The sequence below is a fragment of the Chlorocebus sabaeus genome, chromosome 26 (assembly GCF_047675955.1).
Source record: "Chlorocebus sabaeus isolate Y175 chromosome 26, mChlSab1.0.hap1, whole genome shotgun sequence".
Classification (NCBI taxonomy): Eukaryota; Metazoa; Chordata; class Mammalia; order Primates; family Cercopithecidae; genus Chlorocebus; species Chlorocebus sabaeus.
The window spans coordinates 27,953,101-27,978,889 of NC_132929.1; the positions used below are offsets into that span (position 1 = coordinate 27,953,101).

Sequence of the window (25,789 nt, forward strand, 5' to 3'; positions counted from 1 at the left end):
CTTGAAACTTAAGAAGAGTTCAGAAGTTTTGGGAATTAAAAGTTAAGTTGAAAAAAATAATCACAAAGAACAGGATAAAAAGAGTGGTCTGTTTACCTAGGACCAAAGTGGCAAGTGGCAGAAGGCATCTATAAAATCTTGGAGGTGATATAATTTTGCTTATACAGAAGAAAGGGGTATTTATGAATGCTTTATGCAAAAAGAGAAACAAAAGCAGTACACTTAAGGAGGAAGGTTAAAAAAAGTCCATGATTATTGGCTATTTAATAAAGAATTTGCTCAAATGACAGGCATGGTTAAAAACTCAATAATCAAAAAGAAAGTGGACAACAGAAGGCTCAGAAAAAGCTTAGAAGGGCTATGAGTCAGCAATGATGTGTGTGGTTTTTATTCAGGTTATGGAGAAGAAAGGCATTCCAAATACAAATATTCATTTTCCAGTTTAGACAGGAGTAGATTTAGCTACTAGGCCAACCATTCAAGGGAATAGTTGCTATCTCTTCAAAGTGTTCAGTTGTGCTTCTTGGATTTTACGTGATCTTTCAAATCACATTTTGCTTCCATCACACTGTAAGCCTAGTGTTAATAACAAACCAAACATGACAATGGACTCAGGACACTGATAGAGGTGACACCACTGGCTAAAGGACAGCTGTGGGGAGAAACAGGTTTCGTGAAAAATTTGAAGAGACTTCCTGGGAGGGGGCAGGCAGCGGTGTGCTCTTCAGTTACAGAGGGCTAGAAGTAGCGAGGAAGACAGTGGAAAAGCACTATGGTTTTACATACAATCATCCGCTTGTAAAGGGAAATCCGATATGATTGATACTTCTTAGGTTCATCTGCATATAATTCCTCAAAATACTGAAAAAACAGGCACAATGGATATTTGTTTTTGTCTGTGTCTTTGAGGGGAATGCTATCTTTCAGCAAAATCAATTTTAAAGTATTTTAAAACACAAATAGTGAAACTATATATACTCGAAAGGCTCTGATTTGTCACCTTCCATTACCCTTTTATCTTTCTAGTATAGACTATTATAATTATACGTGTACAGATGTTTCTTGTGTGATCAAAGGAAAGAGGCTGTGGCCAGGATGCCATCACTTAGCAGGCCCAGATAAGGCTGTCATTTCCCTCCTCCAACCTCCTGCCTTTTTACTCCCAGCCTCCCCTACGCATGATGCTCACAATTTGCTGCACTCTTTTTTTTTTTTTTGCTGCCAGCAGCAGTGGCAAGAATAGGGGAGGCAAATATAATAAAAGTGAAAATAATAGCAATGTTAGCGCGTGAAGTTGGAGAAGCTGGTGGGAAGCTGTGCATCTTCCTTCGCTGAAAGACAGCATGGGGGAGGCCTGTGAAGCCTGTTCACTAGATGAGGTAGAAAAATCATTTTTGTGTTTTGTGTTGGTGGTAGGTAGGTGGGCAAGGTAGAGTTTCAAGAACACTAAGCCCAGGTCTCCTGCTGGGCTTTAATATCCTGCTCAAGTATTTCTTATAGAAATGCACAATTAAGATTAAGAAAACAATGATTTTGAAAAAGTGTATCATTTCCTGTACTTATGTTTGAATCCATCCTCCTGAATTAGTAGTCAGAATAATGGCAGGAGAAGCAGTTGACCTACAAAGGGTTTTCCCCAAACTCAAATTCATTAACTGGGCTCTATTAGCTTAAAATATAGGAGCTCAGTCTATTTTTTGTATTAGCTATGAAAAATTGCCAAGAAAATTAATATTGCAAACAAGGTTGCAAGGGAAATGTCTGACCAACTTAGTGAAAAAAACCCTGGAAATCTGCCACCCAGAAGCATCTTTATTTCACGATTTCACCTTGTATTTTAAAACAATAATTTAAAGCACAGAATTTGTATGCCAATCAATCAACTCATTATATTTTTCAGTATATTCGGTAATACTTAGTCATCAAAGCATTGTTAGTTTAATTTAAGCAACAATATACTTGAGCGTTGTAAAATGACACTTCAAAAATATTTTATGATTCAGAAAAATTTCCCCACAAATTAGTGAGATTTCAGTCACTTTGGAAAAAGCCCACACACCGCCCCCACCCTCCTCTCTCATTCCCTCCTCCCTCATTCCCTCCTCCCTCATTCCCACAGTGGAGCCTCATACAGACAGACAGACTGTGAAAAGAATAGTTTTGCGTTTTGCTTTTAATTCATATAAAAGATAGTTGAATAAATGACACTAGAAAACTATTTGTAATGTAAATTATCACTAATGGAGTAATGGAGGGATAATTCAGATTGTTAAATCTTCAGAGGAAATTCATACTATTTTATTATAGGTCATTAAAAATGTTAATTTAAAAAAGACGGCCGGGCGCAGTGGCTCAAGCCTGTAATCCCAGCACTTTGGGAGGCCGAGACGGGCGGATCACGGGTCAGGAGATGGAGACCATCCTGGTGAACGCGGTGAAACCCCGTCTCAACTAAAAAACAAAAAAACAACAAAAAAAAAACTAGCCGGGCGAGGTGGCGGGCGCCTGTAGTCCCAGCTACTCAGGAGGCTGATAAACCCGGGAGGCGGAGCTTGCAGTGAGCTGAGATCCGGCCACTGCACTCCAGCCTGGGCGACAGAGCGAGACTCTGTCTCAAAAAAAAAAAAAAAAAAAGCCTCGGGGCATGGTGACTCACGCCTGTAATCCCAGCACGTTGGGAGGCTGAGGCGGGTGGATCATTTGAGGACAGGCGTTCCAGACCAACCTGGCCAACATGGTGAAACTCTGTCTCTACTAAATATACAAAAAAAAAAACCTAGCTAGGCATGGTGGTTGCATGCCTGTAATCCCAGCTACTTGGGAGGCTGAGGCAGAAGAATCACTTGAACCTGGGAGGCAGAGCTTGCAGTGAGCTGAGATCACACCACTGCACTCCAGCAACCTAGGTGATAGAGTGAGACTTCATCTGAAAAAAATAAAAAATAAAAAATAAAAAAATAAAAAAGACACAAATCACCATCAATCCTAAACAACTTTTCTCAAAATCAGGCTAGCACTACAATATAGACTTTATATAGAAATGTGAAATTATCACTTTTTAAGGATTTTTAATATAGTAAATATATTTGTCAAAAAACTGTAAATCTGTAATAAAAGTTATTAGGTGACCGAGAGAAATATTTTAGAAAATATTTTTGGCCAAAAAAAAAAAAAAAGGAACAAGGAAAAAAGAAAAAAAAAAGAAAAAACTCGGACTCCATGCCAGGGTTTAGAATCTGACAAGCAAAAAAACCAATTTCCTCATTTGTTACACAAGTTTTGTTTAAAATAACAGAAAATATGTAAACCTGAATCCTAACACACACCTCCCTGGCATGGGAGCTCCATCCAGCATCAACCAAAAACCCCTGTTGGTTTTGCCAACCTTGCCTTTCTCAACCTCAACTCTAACTGTACTTGTCTGCTAGAGACGGAGCCTGGCATGGCCTCAGTGTCTGCTTGGGGACCAAAGGTAAAGAAGCCTGTCCCCAGTCGCAGTTGTGACAATCACATAACAAACCTCCTAGGATGGCAGATGATCTGCAGCTGAAATGGAGGAAACAGATCACCTGAGCCTCAAGGCCATCAAAAACCCAGCCTGCACCCAGGTGGCTGTCTGCCTCCAGGGAAGGTCTAAGAGCACTCAGCCCTCTGTGATAAACAGAACTCGTGCACGTGCCTTTTGCCTTCCTACCAGAGTATTCGTATTTTCCTTACTCTGTCTCTGCTGGAGTAAAAGGGGTAACAAATACAGAGGGGTGAGTTTTTCCAGCAAGAAAAAAACCTCTGTTTGATAAAAAAGAAACTAGACTGTCGGGCAGGCTAGGTTAAGGAGCATGTGGACCCGGCAGCTCTCCTTACCAAGTTTTCATTGGTCAGCCGGGTGATCTCGTGCTGCAGGCTGGCCTCGATGCGGGCCTCTGGGGGCAGCTGCAGGTTCTGGGCCAGCAGCTGCTGCTGTCGGTTGTTCTCCTCCTTCAGGCTCTGTATCTCCCCACGGAGGGCCTCGGCCTCATTCTCATGGCTCCTCTTCTGTGACTGGAGCTGGGATTCCAGGAGCCTGTGGAGAGGACACACAGGTCAGAAGGGGAGATGACACCCCAAGTCGCTGCCTAACGGGTGTAAGGCATCGTGTTCACTTGCAAGAGTAGGAAACGCAGATACTCTTTAGTATCTGTATATCTTCTGGCTTGATTAAAGTCAAGAAACTTAAACAAGAAGCAGAAATAGAAATGGATGCTCTCACATTTGTGTCTTTCTGCATTATATAAAGTTCTCAGAGGCCCTAAGAATCAGCAGAGTTTTAGTTCTTTTGAAAGGTTCATAGGAGGCCAGATGCGGTGGCTCATGCACTTTGGGAGGCTGAGGCGGGCGTATCACCTGAGATGACGAGTTTGAGACTGGCCAACACAGTGAAACCCCGTCTCTACTAAAAATAGAAAAAATCAGTCAGGTGTGTTGGTGCATGCCTGTAATGCCAGCTACTTAGGAGGCTGAGGCAGGAGAATTGGTTGAACCCAGGAGGCAGAGGTTGCAGCAAGCTGAGATCACACCATTGCAATCCAGCCTGGGCAACAAGAGCAAAACTTCATCTCAAAAAAAAAAAAAAAAAAAAAAGTGTGTGGGGGGGTGGTCATAGGAAATGAGGATGTGAAAAAAAAAAATCAGTTGAAAAAAACAGCTTTAATTTGCCTTGCATTTGCATTTATAAATTAGCAAAGACAGTACACCTTTGCCACAAAACAACTCTGCACTATAAAGGGCAACATTACAAACTTCCAATCTAACTAAATGTGCCTTCAGAACTACAGAGTTACTAATTCCAGGCAGAGGGTGGGACCAGTTTCCCATTTTTATATTCTACTCCTATTCTGAAAGACAGAAAGGCTGAAACACCATTCCAGCCTTATCTATACAGATTTACCCAAATTCATACAAATAGTTCCGAAATTTCCTACACATATTTTAGATCTGTCATCTTCTCTCTCCCCATAAACATACATATCAGAAACAGAATCCTAACAAGATGTGGTTTTAGAACACAAATATTAATAGGATCAACAAAGTGGTTATTGCTTCTTCAAGCAAACATACAGCCAGCTGTGCCCACAGAGCAGACCAGGCATTGGCAGTGAGAACACCAGAGTCAGAGCATCCTCCCTTTGCCACGCACCCCTGCTTCTACAGTCACTCTTTTCCAAATGCAAAGTTATGGTTAAGAACTAATGTGAAGAAAGAAAAGACATTCTTTTATTCCAGTCCCTTGGTTGCCAACTGCTGAGTAAAACTGATGCCATTGCAAGCAAACTGTTAACAGTGGACTAAAAATATTTTAGTGATTAAAAAATTTCAAAAAGATCTGCAGCAATAACACCCCAAAGTTAATGACAAGAGTTAATGATGAGAACAAACAAAGCAGAATAAGCAGAAGTCCCTTGAACAAACATTTGAGTATTTTAAAAATTTAATCACTAAAATGGAATTTTAATGAGAGTTCAAAGACAAATATCACTAGAGTAGATGAATGTCTGTGTTAGAAAGGTGCTGCTGTTTCAATTTTATTTTCTCTCCTCTGAACATATTTAACGTGTTGAATTTGGGTAATTATTCTGAGCTATAGCAATGCAGAAAACTCTCCTGATTTGCTGTTTCACAAATTTGAATTTCATAATAACCGCACAGAGTGCCAAATCATGCATTTCATCTTGCTTTTAGACAGCATGATAATAATACATAAGAATGTAGGCTGGGCGCAGTACCTCACTCCTGTAATCCCAACGCTTTGGGAGGCCAAGGCAGGATTGTTTGAGCCCAGGAGTTTGATACCAGCCTAGGCAACAAAGTGAGACCCTGTCTCTACAAAAAATCAAAAAATTAGCTGAGTGTGGTGGCACATGCCTGTGGTCTCAGTTACTCAGGAGGCTGAGGCAGGAGGATCATTTGAGCCCAGGAGGTCAAGGCTGAATTAAGCCGTGATCATGCTACTGCACTCAAGCCTGGGTGACAGAACAAGCCCCTGTGTCAAAAAAAAAAGAAAAGAAAAGAAAAGAAAAATGTAGCCACATTGCCATAGGCATATATATCCTGTAGATCTATCTATAGGAAATGAGAAGCCACTGTCTAAGTAATAAATCTTAATCTCTTCCCCAATAGTTTGTGCCCTAATTGAAAAATTTTGTTTTTCTTTTAACTCTCGGAATAGAGAGATTCACAAATTTTAGTGTCTGAAGGGGAGTGTCTTATATTCACCATGAATCCATTTTAGCTTTAATAGTATCTCGTAGTGAAGGTTTTTTTTTTTTTCCTGAGACGGAGTCTTGCTCTGTCGCCCAGGCTGGAATGCAGTGGCGAGATCTCGGCTCAATGCAAGCTCTGCCTCCTGGGTTCACGCCATTCTCCTGCCTCAGCCTCCCGAGTAGCTGGGACTACAGGCACCTGCCACCACGTCCAGCTAATTTTTTATATATTTTTTTAGTAGAGACGGGGTTTTACCATGTTAGCCAGATGGTCGCGATCTCCTGACATCGTGATCCGCCCGCTTCAGCCCCCCAAAGTGCTGGGATTATAGGTGTGAGCCACCATGCCTGGCCAATGAAGGTTTTTAAAGGTGTTTGGACCGGGTGTGGTGGCTGATGCCTGTAATCCCAGTACTTTGAGAGGCTGAGGTGGGCGGATCACCTGAGGTCAGGAGTTCGAGACCAGCCTGGCCAACATGGTGAAACCCTGTCTTTATTAAAAATACAAAAAATTAGTTAGGCATGTTGGTGCATGCCTGTGGTCCCAGCTACTCGGGAGGCTGAGGCAGGAGAATTAGTTGAACCCAGGAGGCAGAGGTTGCAGAAAGCTGGGATGGTACCACTGCACTCCAGCCCAGGCAATAGAGTGAGACTCTGTTTGAAGAAAAAAAAAAAAAAGGTGTTTGGCTGAATGTTCTCAGTTTTACTGAAAAGCTTTGGACAAATAACACAATTACTAACACTAATTTACCCAAGAAGACAATCAATGCACAAGAAATACAGAGGTGAAAGTCAGGAGGCCACTGTTAGTAAGAAAAACAACACATTAATAACATTCCATTTTGAGGAGACAAATATAACCTGTTGGCTTGTTTTAACCCTTCATAAACCAGCCACAGCTCTCCATCCTCATTCAACTCACGGTAATCCAGAGCAGATGATCTTCCATGCAAAAGGAACAACAATGCAAAACACAAAAGGACAGAGGATGGTGATGAGGTGATGATGGTCAACAGCAGCACGCAGTATTTCAACATTTTATAAGTGAATAAGACTGTTTTTATTCATTACGACAACTTTAAGACATTACCACAAAAATTATTTTTGGTTAATTTTTAAAAATGAGTAACATGTAGCATCACATGTAAATGGGTAGAAATTAAAGCAAAATAATCAAGGATGTAGAGTTACTTTTCCTGTAAAATAAGAAATTACTGGAAGGTGAGAAAGAGGTTCTGTTTTTGATGTTTTATTCGGCTAGCAAAGTGATCTAATATATCACATATTATATTAGAGGCTATGACACATATAGAACGAAAATTTCAGCTACTGTCTTTGTGTGGCAAACTTCACAATATTTTTCAAAATGAATTTTTAAGTCTTCTAGGTAGGAACGTTTTTAACTTAATAAAACATAATTTCCGACATTAAAAAAATCAGTTTAAAAAATTCTTATGGTAGTAACATAAATCAGAACATGTCCAAGGTTCTCAGCTTTTATGACATGGTTTTTAAAAGCTTTTTTGTGTCAAAAATTAATTGTAGACCTGGAAAAACTGCTATATTAGAGATGTATCACATCTTATTAAAAATATGTGTAATTAGTAATTATGATAATGTTAGTAATCATTTATTTTCTACTTAGAATATAAAAATAATATTTTTTTGAGTATTTGCTCAGTGTCAGATGCTGTGCTACATTCTTTCACATGTACTATTTCATTTAGTTTCCCTAGTAACCCAACATAAGTCATTTGCCACATTGCAAAGGAAGACACAGAGGTTTAGAAGTAAGATACCCATAGAGGTTACACAGATGGTAAGTAGTGGATCCCAGCACTGACTCTGGAGTCCAGGTTCTTACTCCTGCTACATTATTGTTATGCTTATATAACCCAAATTCCAGGCATTGTCTTCTACTTTACATCTAGAGAGTTCATCTCTCTCTAACGAATTCATCTATTTACATGGTTTCCATTGTATTATTATATTCTGATGACTTCAAAATTTATATCTCAGTACACACTGAGCTACAGATTTACATATTCTCCTGGCTACAGATTTACATATTCAACTGCCTAATATATTTCTTTCTCTGCATCTTTTCCCGGCTCCTTAAATCCAATATGTATAAATCTACTGATCACCTTCACTGTGTATTTCCCCACACTCCAGTCCCACCATCACAAAATGGTATCACCACATCTAACCAAGATAGCAGAAACCACGGAGTCGCCTTCAGGCTTCTCTATCCCTCGCCCACACATCCAATAAACCAAACATTTTTCTGACCTCATCTTCTTATGTATCTTTCAAAACATTCCATTTATGTCAATCCTAACTGGCACCCACCAAGCCCAAGTCACCATAATCATTGGGTTACAGGCATACTCTCTGGTCTTTATGCTTTCAATTTTGTTCTACTGCAATCTATTCTCTAACATAACAGCCAGGGCTAGCTTTCCAAAAATCAAATCTCATCACACCATTCTCCTACTTAACACCTTTCAGAGGATTCCATTATCTTTGGAATAAAGTCCAAACCCTCTCAGCCGTCTCCCCAGCAGCCTATAACCTCGGTGAGAGTAGGAACCGCATTTATCTTGCTTATTACTGTATTCCCAGTATGTGGCACAGGGCCTGGCATGAAGTAGGCACACTGGTGATTGAATAGCTAAGTGGATGGAAGAACAGTGTGAGACAATACAGTTCTTTCTATATTAACACATTCTTAGATATAACATATGTTTATAATTTACACTGATAAATTAAAATTTAAGTTTAACCAAATACTTTTATAAGCATTCTCCACCCTTGTCCATAAAAGAAGATAAGAAGTACAGTCATCCTTCAATATCCATTGGGTTCCAGGTCCTCCCTTGGATAGCAAGATCCACAGATGTTCAAGTCCCTTACATAAAATGGCATACTATTTGCATATAACCACATACATCCTCCACATACTTTAAATCATCTCTAGATTACTTATAATACCTAAAAACTTGTAATATGTAATCTCTAGATTACTTATAATACTCTGTAAATAGTTTTGTTTTAAGAAATAATGATAGGGCCGGGCACAGTGGCTCATGCCTGTAATCCTAGCACTTTGGGAGGATGAAGCAGGTGGATCACCTGAGGTCTGGAGTTCGGGACCAGCCTGGCCAATGTGGCAAAACCCCGTCTCTACTAAAAAAAAAATACAAAAATTAGTCAGGTGTGGTGGTGGGCACCTATAATCCTAGCTACTCGGGAGACTGAGGCAGGAAAATTGCTTGAACCTGGTGAGGGCAGAGGTTGCAATGAGCTGAGATTGTGCCACTTCACTTCCAGCCTAGGCGAAAGAGGGAAACTCCATTTCAAAAGAAAAAAAAAAGAAAGAAAGAAAGAAAAGGAACAAGAAAAAAGTCTGTACATGTTCAGTACAAATGTAATTTAAAAAATATTTTCCATTCTCCATTGGTTGACTCCACAGATATGGATCCAATGGATATTTAGGGCTGACTGCACCTTACTTTTTGTATGGCAATATTCTTCGGTTTATAAAGTATTTATGCTTACCAATCCTGAAACTATCCATCAAGAGACCTAGACCAATAGACTAAGGCTTTGCTGGAAAGGAGGGTGGTAGTAAGGCCAAGGGGAATTCCAGATATGAGCCTTCATTCTCTTATCCTAGAAGTCATGGTGCCCTTTTAGAGTTACATGGCCAACACCAAGTGATTCCCGATACTTCATCACTCCTCTTCACTCTAAGTTTCAACTGTTGAAAACTGCAGTTGCCCCTACAAACCTTCACAAATAACCATCCTGAATAACAAATGATAGTGACTACCTAAGACAGTACAACCTGAGCAGGTGGTTTTCTTCACAAGGCAGCCCCTTAAAGCTAAGACATTAAATATTTTAAAAATCTTCCTTTGATTTAAAGCATATTTTCCCTGACACCTTTTGTCAATACTATTACCTTATATTATAAATGAAGATCTTAACTAGAAATACATTGGAAAACTTGGATTCCCTTTGAAGGCCAGTTAATGTCTAATATAAAGGAATGTATAAACACTTTTACTGTGCAAGAGGCTGGCTTGAAGGCTAAAGATCAATACAATTAAACCAAAATGAATAAAAGAAGGATCAACTTACCTGTTTGTTTCTTTCAAACCAATGTATGCTTGTGCTATTTCACCTTTATCTTTCATTTTTTGTACATCTTCCAAAAGTATTGTGGAATCTGTCATTGTATTCTGAGGGGGGAAATAACACACTTACGCATTAAGATTCAACTGAAAAGCTGTGGACATATAACACATTTATTTGGTATAATTGGGGGGCAGGGGTTATGTGCTCCACCACACCTGTGATCCACCAAAGCATCAGCCCCAACCTCATGTAACTGCAGAGGGGAGTTTGGCCCAGGTAGTTAAGAGAAAGGTACCTTCAGTTTTTCTCCTGAGAAACACTAGCACTCTACTACAAAGGTGGGAAGATTCTAGAGTGCCACAGCCCTGTAAATAAAATCACTGATGGGCCATAAATGTGTTTTACATCATGTGAAAAAATATATATATAATTTTTATAAAGTATATAATATAGTATATATACAGCATTAGAAAAATAACAAGGCACCAATTTAATGGAATGTACAAAGCCATTCTTTCTACTACTTTTTGACTAGTTACAATGAAGCAGATGTCCCAACAAAACAACGAAAGTTTGACATAAAGTTCACTTTTTCATTAAAAACTCAGAAAAAGAAGGTAGTACTCAGATTATATGCTTCAGCAAAATTAAGGTATTTTTTCTCACATTCAGTTCTTTTTTCCTCTAGTATAATATAACGTAGTACTTAAGCTTTTGAAATAAACATCTGGCAGGTCAGAATTATTAATGATTTTATATAAAAATAACTTTTTTGCCAACATTTTAATTTTCTTTTTAATTTTCTCCTTTTAGTCAAATCTGTCTCACAACAAATGTAAGTTCAAAATCTTCTATTCAGCTACTCTATCTTTCCAGACAAGAGTAAGAGATAAGAATCACTGCTGTGCAAACCACCATGGAATATGTATACCTATGTAACAAACCTGCATATTCAGTACATGTATCCCAGAACTTAAAGCAAAGAAAGAATCCCTGCTCTGTAGCCTCTAAAAAAATAATATACTTCAGAACCCAATGGCTTTGTCTAAATGGAAACATTTCCACATAAAATTCAACTCAAAAGCTTTTGGACCACCTATTTGTCTAAATAGTATACGTCTGATTCTTTAGTAAACATGATCTAAGCTCAGGCCTTGCAATGAAACAGACTTAATAAAATACACTTCAAATACCATGATCTTAAAGACAAGTTCCAAGATAACTTTAATGCCAACTAGAGACTTATAAATGCTTGTTTCTGAATTTCAATGTGCATTTTAAAAGTCCTTCAAAAAAAAATACCACTTTTCTCTTAATGCTATCCTTTTGTAAGTTTGTAAATGCTTCCTCTGAGAAGACCAACTATAATCTCACAAAATATACTAATAAATAGTTTACCTTTTACTGAATTTTAAAAATCTTTCCCATTAATACCACATAGAGTATTTTTTTAGCTATATTTTATAAATATTTTAGTACCTGTTTTACAGAGAGCTTCTTTTTTCTCTTCCTCTGAAAGGAATAAAATCTTTCTGTTTTATAAAGGGCCATACTCAGATTTTTAAGACCCATAAGTAACAACTTTCAAAGACCCGATTGTTTACATCAAATAATGCTATTTGTGTGCTCTGATGTCTCAGGACTTACACGGTATGGTTTTGAACTTTTAGCAAATGAGGTAACTTGATCAAATTAGCTAATCCAAGACAAGAAAGCTTTCTTAGTATGCTTCTCTCCTGGGTAGTAAGTTCTTCCCTCATTCTGCCTACTTTAGCTAAAAAGTGGCACTTAGGGAATGGGTTCAGACTCGGGCTACAGCATTTAGGAAGTTCCTGACTCACTGCTCAAACTTTGTCTCTCTCAAGCCTGTGACCAGAAGTTCTAAAAGGGTTTTGCTATATAGGAAAATCCCAGCAATATCTGTCACTCAGTATAAAGAGAAACAAGATATGGTAGAGAAATCTGACTTTGCAACCTCATCACGAGCCACTTTTCATTCTAGCTGTGGACTCTACACTCAGGGAGATGAAAGTGGCAGCAAAGAACAGTGTGCTCAGCTCCTCAGGCTCCTCTTCACCCTTAGCCAACAAGCCTGCCACTGGTAGATATGAGAGCTCAGGAGAGCCTGTGCTTTTGAATGCACTCCAAGTTCAGGGCTTCCCTCCCCAGCCTGTGGATGGCCTACCAGAACTACGGCAATGAGTCACAGAGCTGCCTAAAAATCAGAAGTCATGGAGTCCCCTCGATAATCCAGACTGGAGCCTACTACAACCACTGTTTCCCTACTGACTTCCCAAATCAGAAGGAGTCGAATTGGAAATTCACTTATAAATATCAAAATATCAAAATAGACTTGGTCAGAAAGCATCAATTGCCTTTACTGGGGGATATTTATAAACTAAAGTCAGGATTAAATAGAAGTATTTACTAAAAAAACAAAAATGTATAATTACCTTGTCATCCTGAAAATCACAAGTTAGCAAGCACAAAAAACAGAGAAAACAATAAACCCTTAGTTTCATAAATAAATTTCATCAGAGTCCCTATCGCAACAGATAAAAGCTAATTTAAAAACAGCTGTGAGTTGTTTCTCTAAAATTAACTCTGTAAATACATTAACATTCCTGGAACTATCATAAAACAGACACTAATATGTATTTATGTGTTGACAACTTCTATTTCCAGGAACAAAAGTTTGAAATTCTTTTAAAATTGTTTTGATTTTTCTGGTTATAAAATATCTTTGAGTATGGGAGAGAATGACCCTCCTGTTAATGTACGTGGGTGAAATTCTTATCATAGGTCTGTGGAGTTAAAGTTATGTCCCCCGCAGGAAGTCATTTGTCCAAGGGAAGATTCCTAGAATACTCTACAGGTGGAGCCAATACACAAGACCTGCCTGGGCTGGATCATCCCCTAGCTCTCAGGGTGTTTCTCATCACTGCCCTGCAATGGAGTGGTGACATAATGGGTCTCTCAGACTAGAAACTGAGAGGGACAAATAGCCCTGGGGAGTCTGGAAGATCTTAATTAGTGTCATGGGCATTTCTCCTAGGAGGCGACATGAGTGCTGCCATGTTTAGGCTGGGAGCTGAGTGAGCCGGTACGTCAGTTGGACAGGGTCAGCCCATTAGGGTCAGGAGAGCAGCTGTCACATGGGGTACCTGAGCTGGACAAGGGAGAATGTGTGATAGTAGAACTATGTGCTCTGTTAGCTGGATTGTTTTTATGTCCTTTGCTTCATTTCTCTTTTCCTTTCTCTTGATTTTTACTAAAGTTTCTTGTGAGATTACCACATTGCAACCCCATAAATATATACAACTATTATTTGTCAATCACAAATTTTTTTAGAAAGAATACTAATTTGTCTCAACAGAACTAGAGAAAGGAATCTTGATTTTGGACTCTGCTCAACCAAGACTGCAAGCCTTGTTTTCTGAGGCCCAGCCACAGTGGTAGCCAAGGGAACCAACTGAGACAGCCTGGCGGTGAGGTGCTACCTATATGGCCAAGTCAAAATGGGGTCTCTTCTCATTTCTGGCTTAAGGTGTTTGTGATTATTATTATCATTAGTTTTTGAGACGGAGTCTCGCTGTGTCGCCCAGGCTGGAGTGCAGTGGTGTGATCTTGGCTCACTAGAAGCTCTGCCTCCCGAGTTCACGCCATTCTCCTGCATCAACCACCTGAGTAGCTGGGACTACAGGTGCCCACCTCCACGCCTGGCTAATTTTTTGTATTTTTAGTAGAGATGGGGTTTCACCATGTTAGCCAGGACGGTCTCGATTTCCTGACCTCGTGATCCACCCGCTTCAGCATCCCAAAGTGCTGGGATTACAGGTGTGAGCCACCACACCTGGCCTCTGATTTGTTTTAAAGTAAGAAAGCCCATTTCTCTATATAACTCCACTACTACTGGAATTTTATTTCCCCAAATTAGTCAAACATCTTGTTTTTAGAATTTGATATATTTTGGACCAGTGTTGATCTCAGGTGTGAGTTGCCTTCATCAAGTCCAAACATACGTGCCAGGCACAGTATCTAAACTGCATGCAGAAATACCATTTCTAAGAGGAGTACTCTCAGATTTTCAGGCATCCAGCTCATTATATATCATGGATATTTTTTATATGACACACCACACAGTTGGGACTCTTGATTGCCTCGAGTCCTGTGATGCTCTGCTGCATGCACAAGGGCAGGGAGGCAGGCCAGGTTTTCAAGATGATCACTCAGATTCCCTTTGATGGCAAATGACAGAAAGGCCCATCTCTCATCAGCATATGACAGTGTTGGGTCTCAAATGAAGGCAGAGAAGGACTTCAAAGGGCCATCTATATCCTCAGGGCGGGAGTCCTTTCTGTTGAAACCTGAAACAGTCCCTCCCACTGGGACAGCACCCCCTACTAAAGAGAACTGCCTGAAGTGAGCAGAAATCATCTCCATGTAACTTCCACTCACTGATCTCACTTCTAACCGGTTCATCTGTTATTTCTCCAACTAAACCAGCTATTTTCCACAAATGATTTTAAAGTTGTATTTAATGCCTTCCCACAGTAAGAAAATTTAGAGAGTTTTGTATTTAATAAAATTTTATTTTAGATCAAAATTTATTGTGGCCAGATTACTACAAAAAGATTAATTTTAAAACTCATGAGAGATGAAACTTTGATGATCATTTGGGATTCCCCTTGCTTTTTGCTCATTCCAATTTATGCTTACAATAGTTTTAAACAACACTGGGATTTTTTTTTTAATGATGAATCCTCAATTGGATTTAAAATGCTCTTAAGTGTTTGCTGCACTATAAACTGGATGGAAAGGATAAGAAGACATTGAGGCCAGTCCCTGAACACCCAGTTTGGTTGTGTGCTTGTGCTTACCTTGGGTTGGATGGCCTCTTTCTGGCTCACCAGTTGAGACCTTAAGATGAGGACTTCTTCCTTGCGGACATCAAGCTCCTCACTCACAGAGGTCAGCTGCTCCATGAGGACACGGTAGGCAGGTGCACCTGGGGCGGTCACCTCTGGTGCACTTTTCTCACTGAGGGCCTTGCGCAACTCATTTAGCTCATTCTTCAGTTTTTTGTTTTCTGATTCTAGTTCTTGACGCTGTATGAAAAGACAAAGAAAAGTTCATTGCTGTCATCCTCAACTTTACATTGGATGCTCAAACTTCTCCCAAGCTGGTAGAAGAATTCTGCTGAAAAAGTTCATCAGAATTACCCTAGTGAATGGCTTCCTAGGTTCTGCCAGGAGCTCTGCTCTGCAAATTAAGGAAATCTGACATCAAGTAGAATTGAGCAAGGTCAATGGAAGTTTGCTTCATCAACCCAAATTCCAGAGTCAAATGTATTCTGGCCTGCCCAGGGTGTGTTCACTGGCATGGAGAGACTGCTGAGTCCCACGGGGTGAGTTTAGCCAGTGCTATGGAGCCCAGCTTTTGTTTGTAGATAAATATACGGGAAATCTGAGGGTCCAGCTGGCCAGGATATTTCCAATGAATGAATCAGACGGGTGGATCCCTGAAATCTTTAGTAGTCTCCTCTTATTTCCTTTATAAAGCAGAATGGAAAGACTATTGAAATGTTAGGCTTTAACTTCTAATTTAAAAAATTTACCATATCATTCAAACTGGTAAAACTCCCTTTAGTGTCTAAATGACAATAAATAGTGCATTTTTCAAACTTCTTTTCTGTGTGACATGCTTGTGAAATTGTGGGCGGAGCCTTGGGAGGCAGGAGGCAAGGCTGAAGGCCTTCCTCCAGCCACCCAGAAGGATATGCACATCCTCATCCCCCTAATATTTCGTGTCCTACCAGCCAGCCCCTGCCACCAGTGAGTGCCGCCCACTCCATGTTCAGTTCAAACAATGGCAATAGGAACCCAGAACAGAGTGACACTGACACTAGAACACAAGTGTCACAAGATGCTGGTTGGGAAACATAGATGTAGACAGGCACTTAAAAGCACCATGGTGCCTCATTTAGCACAGGACACATGGCCTGATGATACTGAAACACTTGTGTATAAACACTGCATATTTTAGTTTCTTCCCAGAGACAAAAGCTTAGGTTTGTAGCACCATATCAGTCCTTTCAATGTGTTATATTAAAACTATTTAGGCTGGGCACGGTGGCTCATGCCTGTAATCCCAGCACTTTGGGAGGTCGAGGCGGGCGGATCACAAGGTCAGGAGATCAAGACCATCCTGGCTAACACAGTGAAACCCCGTCTCTACTAAAAATACAAAAATTAGCTAGGTGTGGTGGCAGGCGCCTGTAGTCCCAGCTACTCAGGAGGCTGAGGCAGGAGAATGGTGTGAATCCAGGAGTCAGAGCTTGCAGTGAGCCGAGATCGTGCCACTGCACTCCAGCCTGGGTAACACACTGAGACTCCATCTCAAAAGAAAAATAAAAAAACTATTTAAAGTCCTTCTTTTTTCTAGTTTAAGAATATATAACCCTTTCTTTCATGAATTAATCTATTCTTTTGTAAAAATGAATGCTCCCTCCCTTCCCCATTCTCCCACCAACTTGTAATCAGATTCTTATTGCTCATTTCTGTAACAGAAGACACATAAATGTCATTACTTTGATGTGTAAACTACAAATGTTTCCCAAATTTACTGTGTATCAGAATCACCCAGAGGTCTTGTTCAAACACAGATTGCTGGGGTCCACCCTCAGAGATTCTGATTTAATAAGTTTAGTAGTGTGAGGCCTGAAAATTTGCATTTCCAACAAGCTACCAGGTGACATTGATCCTGCTGGACCAGGGACCATATTTTGAGAGCCACTAATCTAATGCTTTGTGAATCCAGGCTTCATTCATACTACAGAGAATGTTTTTATTCATTCATTATTGTGTGAGGCAGGAGAAGATCTGGAGAACAGATTCCTACTTCTATGTCTGGTCTGCCCCATCACACCCAACTGGATTTTTATAGTGGCCAATGCTAGAGTCCACGTCCTTTACTACCACAGCCTCAAATGGCAGCTACTTCTCCTGTTCCTGTTTAGACTGAAGTATAGCTTATATGAAATGGAATTTATAAAAAGAAACAACAAGAAGTAATGCAGAATAAGGCTGAAGCTAGGACCTCTGGTGCAACCTCCAGCCCTTAAGGATGTTCTCTGAGAAAAAGAGAGGCTCTGAGTGGGCCTCTTTTCAAAGCAAAATATTCAGTCTTGAGCAGAAACTCCCCATTACCTTGAGTGACTCATATTCCAGTTCTGCACCTCTAATTTGTGGTCTTTCTTCTTCCTAGGGAAAAGTTAAAGTAAAAGTTTTATATTTTAATCGTCATATTTTTACTCTTAAAATATTTACTTGCTCTACAGAAAACAGGGAGGAGAGTTTAGCCCTCACTATTTTAACCAAGTGCTGCTTGGATAGGCTGGGCTGAGTCCCCACTAAGGAAAAGACTGCTGAAATGGACATAAAGCCCCGCCTCAGCTCTGTGGACGGGCTGTGCTGTGCACCTTGGCCTTGCTGCGGAGCACCTGCTCCTCCTTGCGGTCCAGCTCATCCTGCATCACCTGCTTCTCCTGCTCCAGCTCTGTGACCCGTTTTTGGAGCTTAAGGAACAATGACATGTCCAGAGGTACCTTCTTCTCACTTGGCTCCTAAACACCAGGAATCACAAGATGGTCAAGACAAGCCAGAAGACATAAAAGTCAATGAGAAAATGACAAATAGCTCAATGGAAAAATAGGCAAACTTACAGAGTAAGAAATACAAACATCTAGAGAATATATTTTAAAAATGCTCAACCTAGCTAACAATGAGAGAAATGCAAATTAAACAACACTGAGCTGCTACTTCTCCCCCATCAGATTGGCAAAGACTAAAAAGATTCATGATGCTCTGTGTTAGCCACAGTGTCTCATATGATATTGGTGGAAGTAAAGGGAGGCCTTTGAAAAGGGTGATTTTGCTGAACTTACTAAAATTTAAATGTGCATACCTTTAACCTAGCAAATCTACATTTAGGAATTAATCCTACAGAAATACTTACACAAGTATATAAAAATATATGGAAAAAGATGTTCATTGCAGTATTTTTTTTTGTAATTGCAAAAAACTGGCAAGTATCTGAATGTCAGTCAATAGGATAGTTGCTTAAATAAATTATGGTATAGCCAAACTGTGAAATCTTTTTTAGCTGTTAAAAAGAATGAAGTAGGCCAGGCACGGTGGCTCATGCCTGTAATCCCAGCACTTTGGGAGGCTGAGGTGGGTAGATCACAAGCTCAGGAGCTCAAGACCAGCCTGACTCCAACATGGTGAAACCCCATCTCTACTAAAAATATAAAAATTAGCCAGATGTGGTGGCACACGTTAGTAATCCCAGCTACTCATGAGGCAGAGGCAGGAGAATCGCTTGAACCCAAGAGGCGGAGGTTGCAGTGAGCCGAGATCTCGCCATTGCACTCCAGCTGGGGCAGCAGAACGAGACTCCGTCTCAAAAAAAAAAAAAAAAGAATGAAGTATATCAACGTGAGCAGATAAATATGTCTTAAAGTATTACATGAACACACAAACTGTAGGACAGAAAATATACCTTGTTTTTGTTAATAAAACACAAACGTATGTGACTTTTAAATGTATACCTAGCACATGCATATAAAAATTTGGAAGGCCATCAATGGTTATCTCAGAGGACGGAATGTACTATGGGAAAGTTTCATTTCTTTACATTGTACATTCCTATATTTAAATTGTTTACAATGGGCAGGTTCTACATTTGCAATCAGGAAGAGTGATTTTTGAAAATATGAAATGCCAGCATAAATATATTGAGATCACACAGAGAAAACTGAAATCTGAAAAACCAAAACATATACAGTCAGCCCTCCATATCCTTGGGTTCTGTATCTGTGGGTTCCACATCCTCTCAGATTCAACCAACTGTGGATCAAAAATATTCCCAAAAAAACCTCTCAAACAATAAAAATAAACATGATTATCACATTTTTACTGTTAGATTATTTACTGCCTCTTCAGAAAACAGTGAAAAGAGTTTAGCCCTCACTACTTTAACAAAACGCTGCTTGGTTAGGCTGGGCTATGTCCCCGCTAAGAAGAGACTCCTAAAATCAACATAAAGCCCAGCCTTGGCTCTGCAGATAGGCCTGCACTGCGCACCTTGGCTTTTTATTACAAATAAACAACAATACAGTATAATTACTGTTATACTGCATTGTTTACATAGCATTTATATTGTCTTAGGTACTACAATATGCTGTATTTGTCTTAGGTATTAAATAATGTTTTATTTAACTATATATTTTTTTAGGTATTAAATAATGCTATAGTTACATAGCTTGTCTTAGGTATTATAAGTAACGTAGAGATGACTTAAAGAATATGGAAGGATGTGCATAGTTATATGTAAATACTACCGCATTTTATATAAGAGACTTGAGCATCCTTAGATTTTGGTATTCATGAAAGTCCTGGAGCCAATCCCCTGTGGAAACCAAGGGATGACTGTATAGTTCTTAATAAACTGAAGAATAACCTAATAACATTTTAAAAGTGTGTCAACTGGTTCCAAAACAGAATCACAGTGAGACCTACTAGGATAAATAAAGGTACACTAATTAAAGCTTAAAAATAATGGAAACAACTAACCATCATCATGGAAGTTGTGGGTGCCATAATTGTTTTAACATGTTTACTTAAGGTTTTAATTTTTAGTGAGGTAAGAAGAGAAATAATTGTACTATTAGAATTAGTGTAGAAGATAAAGAGTCCCTTTGTTAGAGAGACAGAAGTGAGGATGGAGGAGCAAGATAATGGCAGCAATCATCTATTTAACTAAACGGTCAATGTATAATTATTAAATGATTGGCAAATCTACCCAATTGTTTAAAAAGAGAATATTTACTTTTGCTTTTCTGATATGAGAGCAGAATAAGCTTTTACAGAAAATTTAGGAAATAAGAAAAGTTCAAAGAAGAAAAACACACCATAATCCTATCTCCACAGAAAAACTATAATTTTTTCTTAGTCTTTTTCTCTATGCATCTATAGATTTAAAGAATTAGAATAATATTGTCATTATAATTTTATATGATCTTTTAAACTTGGCATTGCATTGTTTCCCAAATTTATGATATTTAAATATACAGTCAGGTGTGTCACCACTTGCTTAGCTATTATTTTACTGATGGGTGTTGAAGTTGTTTCTAATTTTTTGCTATTGGAATATTACTAAAATAAACACTCCAGTATACAAATATCTAAACATTAACTTCTTAAAAGTCCATCAAATTGGCCAATTTACACTTCTATCAGCAATCACCACCTTGCCTTGAACAGTAGTGACTGTTATAATTAAAAAAAAAATTTAGCTCAGTTAATAGACCAAAAGTGGAACTTTGTTGTTGATTTAATTTGCATTTCTTTGACTCTTTTTTTTTTTGGACGGAGTTTTGCTCTTGTTGCCCAGGCTGGCATGCAGTGGTGCAATCTCGGCTCACTGCAACCTCTACCTCCTGGGTTCAAGCAATTCTCCTGCCTCAGTCTCCTGAGTAGCAGGGATTACAGACGCCTGCCACCACACTTGGTTAATTTTTTTTATTTTTAGTAGAGACAGGGTTTCACCATGTTGGCTAGGCTCGTCTCGAACTCCTGACCTCAGGTGATCCACTGGCCTGGGTCTCCCAAAGTGCTGGGATTACAGGCATGAGTCACTGCGCCTGGCCTTCTTTGACTTTTGAAGAGACGGAATAATTTTTATTTTCAGGAATTGTATATTCATTAGCTATCTTTGGTCTTTTGTGAATTCAGAGTAGTGTTAAGTGTTATTCCAGTTCTAAAAACAACCCAAGAAGAATCAACTGAACAAAGAAGTAGGCATTTATAGGCTGTCAAAGTCATTTGTTCACAAATTAATTACACCTGAACTTTTTCTTTCTGCCTACTTTGTAATACTCAACAATTAGAAAAAGTTTAGGTATATAATCTTTATAATAAAGTCTGTCCTGACTTAGCAGAACAGATATAACATCTTGCCACAACATGAAATCACTATAGAATTTCATTCGTATAAAAATTCTTTTCTACATGTCCCCCATAAAAATTAAGCATAAAATACTTATATTGACGCTTATTTACAATTTAAACATTCCATATTATATATTTTAATGTTTGTTCATTATGAATGATGTACATGTCCCTGAAATTTTAAATTATTTCATCTTTTCTTACACTGTCATAGAACCTTTCATTCTAGAAATGAATGTAATATTTCATTCATTATAACTAAAATATCATTTGGAAATCATTCCTTTGAGCCTTGAATGGGCACTTTTTGTTTAAAAGGAAGCCTCTTATTAAAATGGGATGGTGTTTTGACAACTAGAAGTAGCAAAAAAAAAAAAGAAAAGAAAAAAATGTGATGGGGTAACTCTTCAGACATCGGTTAATACTATATAAAAAACTAGTTGATTGCTGGACAAGAGCAAAATTCTGTGGATAAGAGTATTAAAATAGAAGATAGAAGATCACAAAAGATTACATGTGAAAAATGCAAAATGACTTAAGGCACAAATATTGGTAATTATTTAAGGGTGCTCCCAATGGTGCCCATTCTGAGCCCTGATGACACGTCTAACTAAAGAGATGTCCTCACTATACCCCATGAACAAGAAGGAATATTGGGCCATCTGTCACAGAGAAGTTTCTGAGGTTTTGTTTCGCTTTCTTGCCTTAGTAAGGACTTTGTCACCCAGGGCTTTTCTAAGACAGCGAAGCTCTTTAACTGACCTAAAAAATAACACTAGTCTCTCATCTGAGGAAAATCAAAATAACTGAATGTAGTCACAAAATTACCATCATTACAGGCCTGGCAGTCATTCTGAAATAACTCCTAATGATAGCTGAGAAAGTTCTGGGGACCCTTCCCCAGATGTGAAAGGTGTGAGAAAGCTTGAGAGCAGAAGCAGAACAGGGATCATCAGTCAATGGCTCCTAGAAGAGGTGCACACCAAGCAGGAGGAGCACTGGTTCCAAAGCAACATCAACCCAGCCCGTGAAGATCTGCAAGCGCGGGAGGGCTGCAAAACAAGTGGGGCCGGCAGGCGAATTCTCCAGAGAGCTACAGACTGGTTTCCAGCAAGCACATCTTTTTTATTACGGCTTCCCCCTACCAGCAGGAGCTGCTAAAGTGGTACTACACTGGACTGGGCAGTTTGTAAATGTACTTCCCTCCGACTATTGCAAGTGAGTACTCCCACTGAGATCAACAGGATGTAATCCTAAAACCTTCCTATCTATTAAAGGCTCAGAAGTCCTAATTTTGAAGTCTTCAAAGTCTAACTTTGTGGTATGATGGCACTAATGATTCTTCTCAACATACAAGTCTTTCCTCCCAACAAGAGATGGAATCTATCCTCTTTGCCTTGAATGTGGGCTGGCCTTGTGATTTTCTTTGACCAGAATGTGGCAGAACTAACACTGGGCCAGTTCTGGGCCTAGCTCTAAGAGGCCTGGTATCTTTCAGCCTCTCACTCTTAGAACCCACCTACCTGCTGCTGAAGAGAGGCTACATGGAAAGGCCCAGGGAAGAGAAGCAAGCACTCTACAGAATGCAGCTACATGAGGAACTCCGACCACCACCACATGGAGCACAAGAACTCCTCAGTCAAATCCCACAGAATTATGAGTAATAATAAATTACTGTTGTTTTTTTTTTAAAAAACTACAATTTGAGATAAATTATTACATAGCAATAGATAACTAGAAAAACCTCTATCCTGCTATATACTGGCCATACTGTTATATCCATGGGCCCAGCCAATGTTAGCTATAGATAGAAAAGGGATTTGGAGACTTGCAGTGTAGAATCCCTGGATGGAAGTCAGTAGAATATAACGGCTTAAGAACATGAATTCTAAAGAGACAAGCCTCAGTTAGTATGCTGGATCTACCACTGATAAGCTGTGAACTTGGACAAATTTTTTTTTTTTTTTTTTTTTTTGAGACGGAGTCTCGCTCTGTCGCCCAGGCTGGAGTGCAGTGGCCAGATCTCAGCTCACTGCAAGCTCCGCCTCCCAGGTTTACGCCATTCTCCTGCCTCAGCCTCCCGAGTAGCTGGGATTACAGGCGCCCGCCACCTCTCCCGGCTAGTTTTTTGTATTTTTTAGTAGAGACGGGGTTTCACCGTGTTAGCCAGGATGATCTCGATCTCCTGACCTCGTGATCCGCCCGTCTCGGCCTCCCAAAGTGCTAGGATTACAGGCTTGAGCCACCGCGCCCGGCCGAACTTGGACAAATTACTTAGCCTTCTTGTATGTACGATTCCAATGATATGACATTCCGACTATATAACATTTTTCTTCAAAACAGAATGAGATGGCAGAAACTTCATTCTTAAGTAGAACTAAGACAAGAAAGGAAAGAATCACTCAATTTCTCTAGCTATTCTGCCAGAAGCAGTCTATTTCTGATTTGGTCATTTTCAAAGAACATAATATAAAAATAGGACAGTTGTATCTGAATTATCCATTATTGAAACTATATCATATTTAAAAATATCTTAGAATTGGTTGGGAATAATCTAGAAGTCACTATACTCTTGGAGTTACAGTAATACATCATTTTGGTTTCATACAACATAACACAAAACATTAAAGCAGATTTCTAAACTATTTTCCAGGCATTTTGTAGAAGAAAGTTACATTGGTAAAAACTGGCAAAAAACAGAGGCAGCAGTTTTGTTAAACTCTGGGGCACCAGTGTTTATGATATTCAAGGACAAAGGGCTTACTTGAAAAATAATTTACCTCTGTCTACAGCGGTGGTCTATAGATATAAAGTAAATAATAAATAAATAAAAATAAAATAATTTGCCTCAGTCTGAAATAAAATCCTGTATACACACCATGTTAGGGGTAAAAGAGAATTACAAAAATAAAATCTCACCATCAAAATTGCATTAAAAATTAAAATTAAAATTAAAATTTGTATTGACAAAAAAATATGCAATAGGTATGTATGTACATAGCACTTAAGTGTACAAAAAGGTAAATAAGATAAGTTTGTATCTACAGGTCACTTATGAAGAATAAATGATCCAAACAAATACTACGTTTATGGCCAATTGGAGTCTGCTCTGCAATGGAAATGTTCCTTGTTAACAACAGCATGCTGACATCCTACTTTCAGTGGCAGATGTCTAAACTATACCTCTGTCCTCGATGGAATGTCTTCCATTTCTGCAATTTCAGAGCTAAAGGTATATTCAGACTCGTTGCTGCTGTGGGTGGAGTCTGTCCTCCTGTGTCCAGGCTTAGGCACATGCTGCAAGGCAAATAACCCAGGTATAATTAACACAACATAATTAGTCTAGGCATAGTTAAGACAGCATCCACCTTGACTTGGTTCTTACCCCTATTGCCTGACTTGTATTGGTGCCCAAGTGATCTGTTCCATATTGTTTTGACCAAATAATTACAAAAAGGTCACCTCTTCAAAGAAAAAGGTACATTGGCATGACATGACAAGAACAGTTGCAAATCCAAATGCCCAAATAAAAATCACTTGTGATTATTAGTGGAGTACACTTTGGGTGTTGAAAGCTTTGAGCGGTCAGTCACACTGGGTGAAGCAGTGCTCAGTGAAGCACTGGGTAAAGCTTCCAAGCACTGACTTTAGTGCTGTAATCAAATAAAACTTATCAAAAACCTCATAAAATATATTGAAATGGCATGCACAATCATTTAAGTGCATGGTAATTAGGCAAAAATGGTTTAAAGGAAAGATGAAGGCGTTCACACAGGCAGCTCTAATTTCTGTCACTTTAATACATGAAGTTAAATCTTTGGAGTGAGCAGTGGGCAGGATGGACAGTATAGGGGAGGTAAGAAAGCTGCTCTAATAATCCTCTGAAGAGCCCTCGGTTATTACCTCAGGACATCCGGGTGGCATTTTTATGACCTGTAATACCTAGGAAATCAGTGTTCAGAAAGCTCATGGGGAATAGAAAAGTTTAGCAATGATACACCCTTCCCTCCTGTAGGAGAAGGGGTTAGAGAATAACCTGAGGGAAGAAGGAATTAAAAGGTTGGGCTCTTAGCATGTCCCCAGCAGGAGAGGTGGAAAGATCCAGTGGCCTTAATCTTTCAATGTTACAGTCCTGAGGGCTTCAGAAAGGCCTCCGAGAGCTTTCTCATCTGTCCAGTTTTCTCTGTACCTTTCCCCAGCTGCTGGAAAAGAGCTGGAAGCCACAAAGAGCTTCTTCATCTCTTCCCTTCCAACACCCAGGCTTATGGAGAGAAGACTCATCCAGAGACACTTAAAAGTCTCCCAGGCCAGCCCAATCTGTACTGCAAAGTGAAGGGATGATCCAAAAACACCAGCACCTCTGAAACAATCCAGAAGCTGGGGTGCACACTAAAGGGG

At 39.3% G+C, this 25,789-nt stretch overlaps 1 protein-coding gene across 4 annotated transcripts in view; it reads right to left on the minus strand.

Annotated features, from left to right (window-relative positions):
* MYO5A (myosin VA) overlaps positions 1 to 25,789 on the minus strand; it is a 214,462-nt gene that overhangs the window by 23,474 nt on the left and 165,199 nt on the right. The window contains exons 25-32 of one of the 4 annotated variants that reach the window (XM_008016567.3): positions 24,575 to 24,688; positions 17,860 to 18,003; positions 17,588 to 17,641; positions 15,260 to 15,487; positions 10,383 to 10,483; positions 7,098 to 7,178; positions 3,862 to 4,060; positions 787 to 861 (exon numbers count right to left, since the gene is read on the minus strand). In XM_008016567.3, coding sequence (XP_008014758.3) covers positions 787 to 861; positions 3,862 to 4,060; positions 7,098 to 7,178; positions 10,383 to 10,483; positions 15,260 to 15,487; positions 17,588 to 17,641; positions 17,860 to 18,003; positions 24,575 to 24,688 — 996 coding nt within the window. The remainder of the gene's footprint in view (positions 1 to 786; positions 862 to 3,861; positions 4,061 to 7,097; positions 7,179 to 10,382; positions 10,484 to 15,259; positions 15,488 to 17,587; positions 17,642 to 17,859; positions 18,004 to 24,574; positions 24,689 to 25,789) is intronic. The other 3 variants (XM_038009994.2, XM_008016570.3, XM_008016572.3) reach the window with 3 other exon arrangements.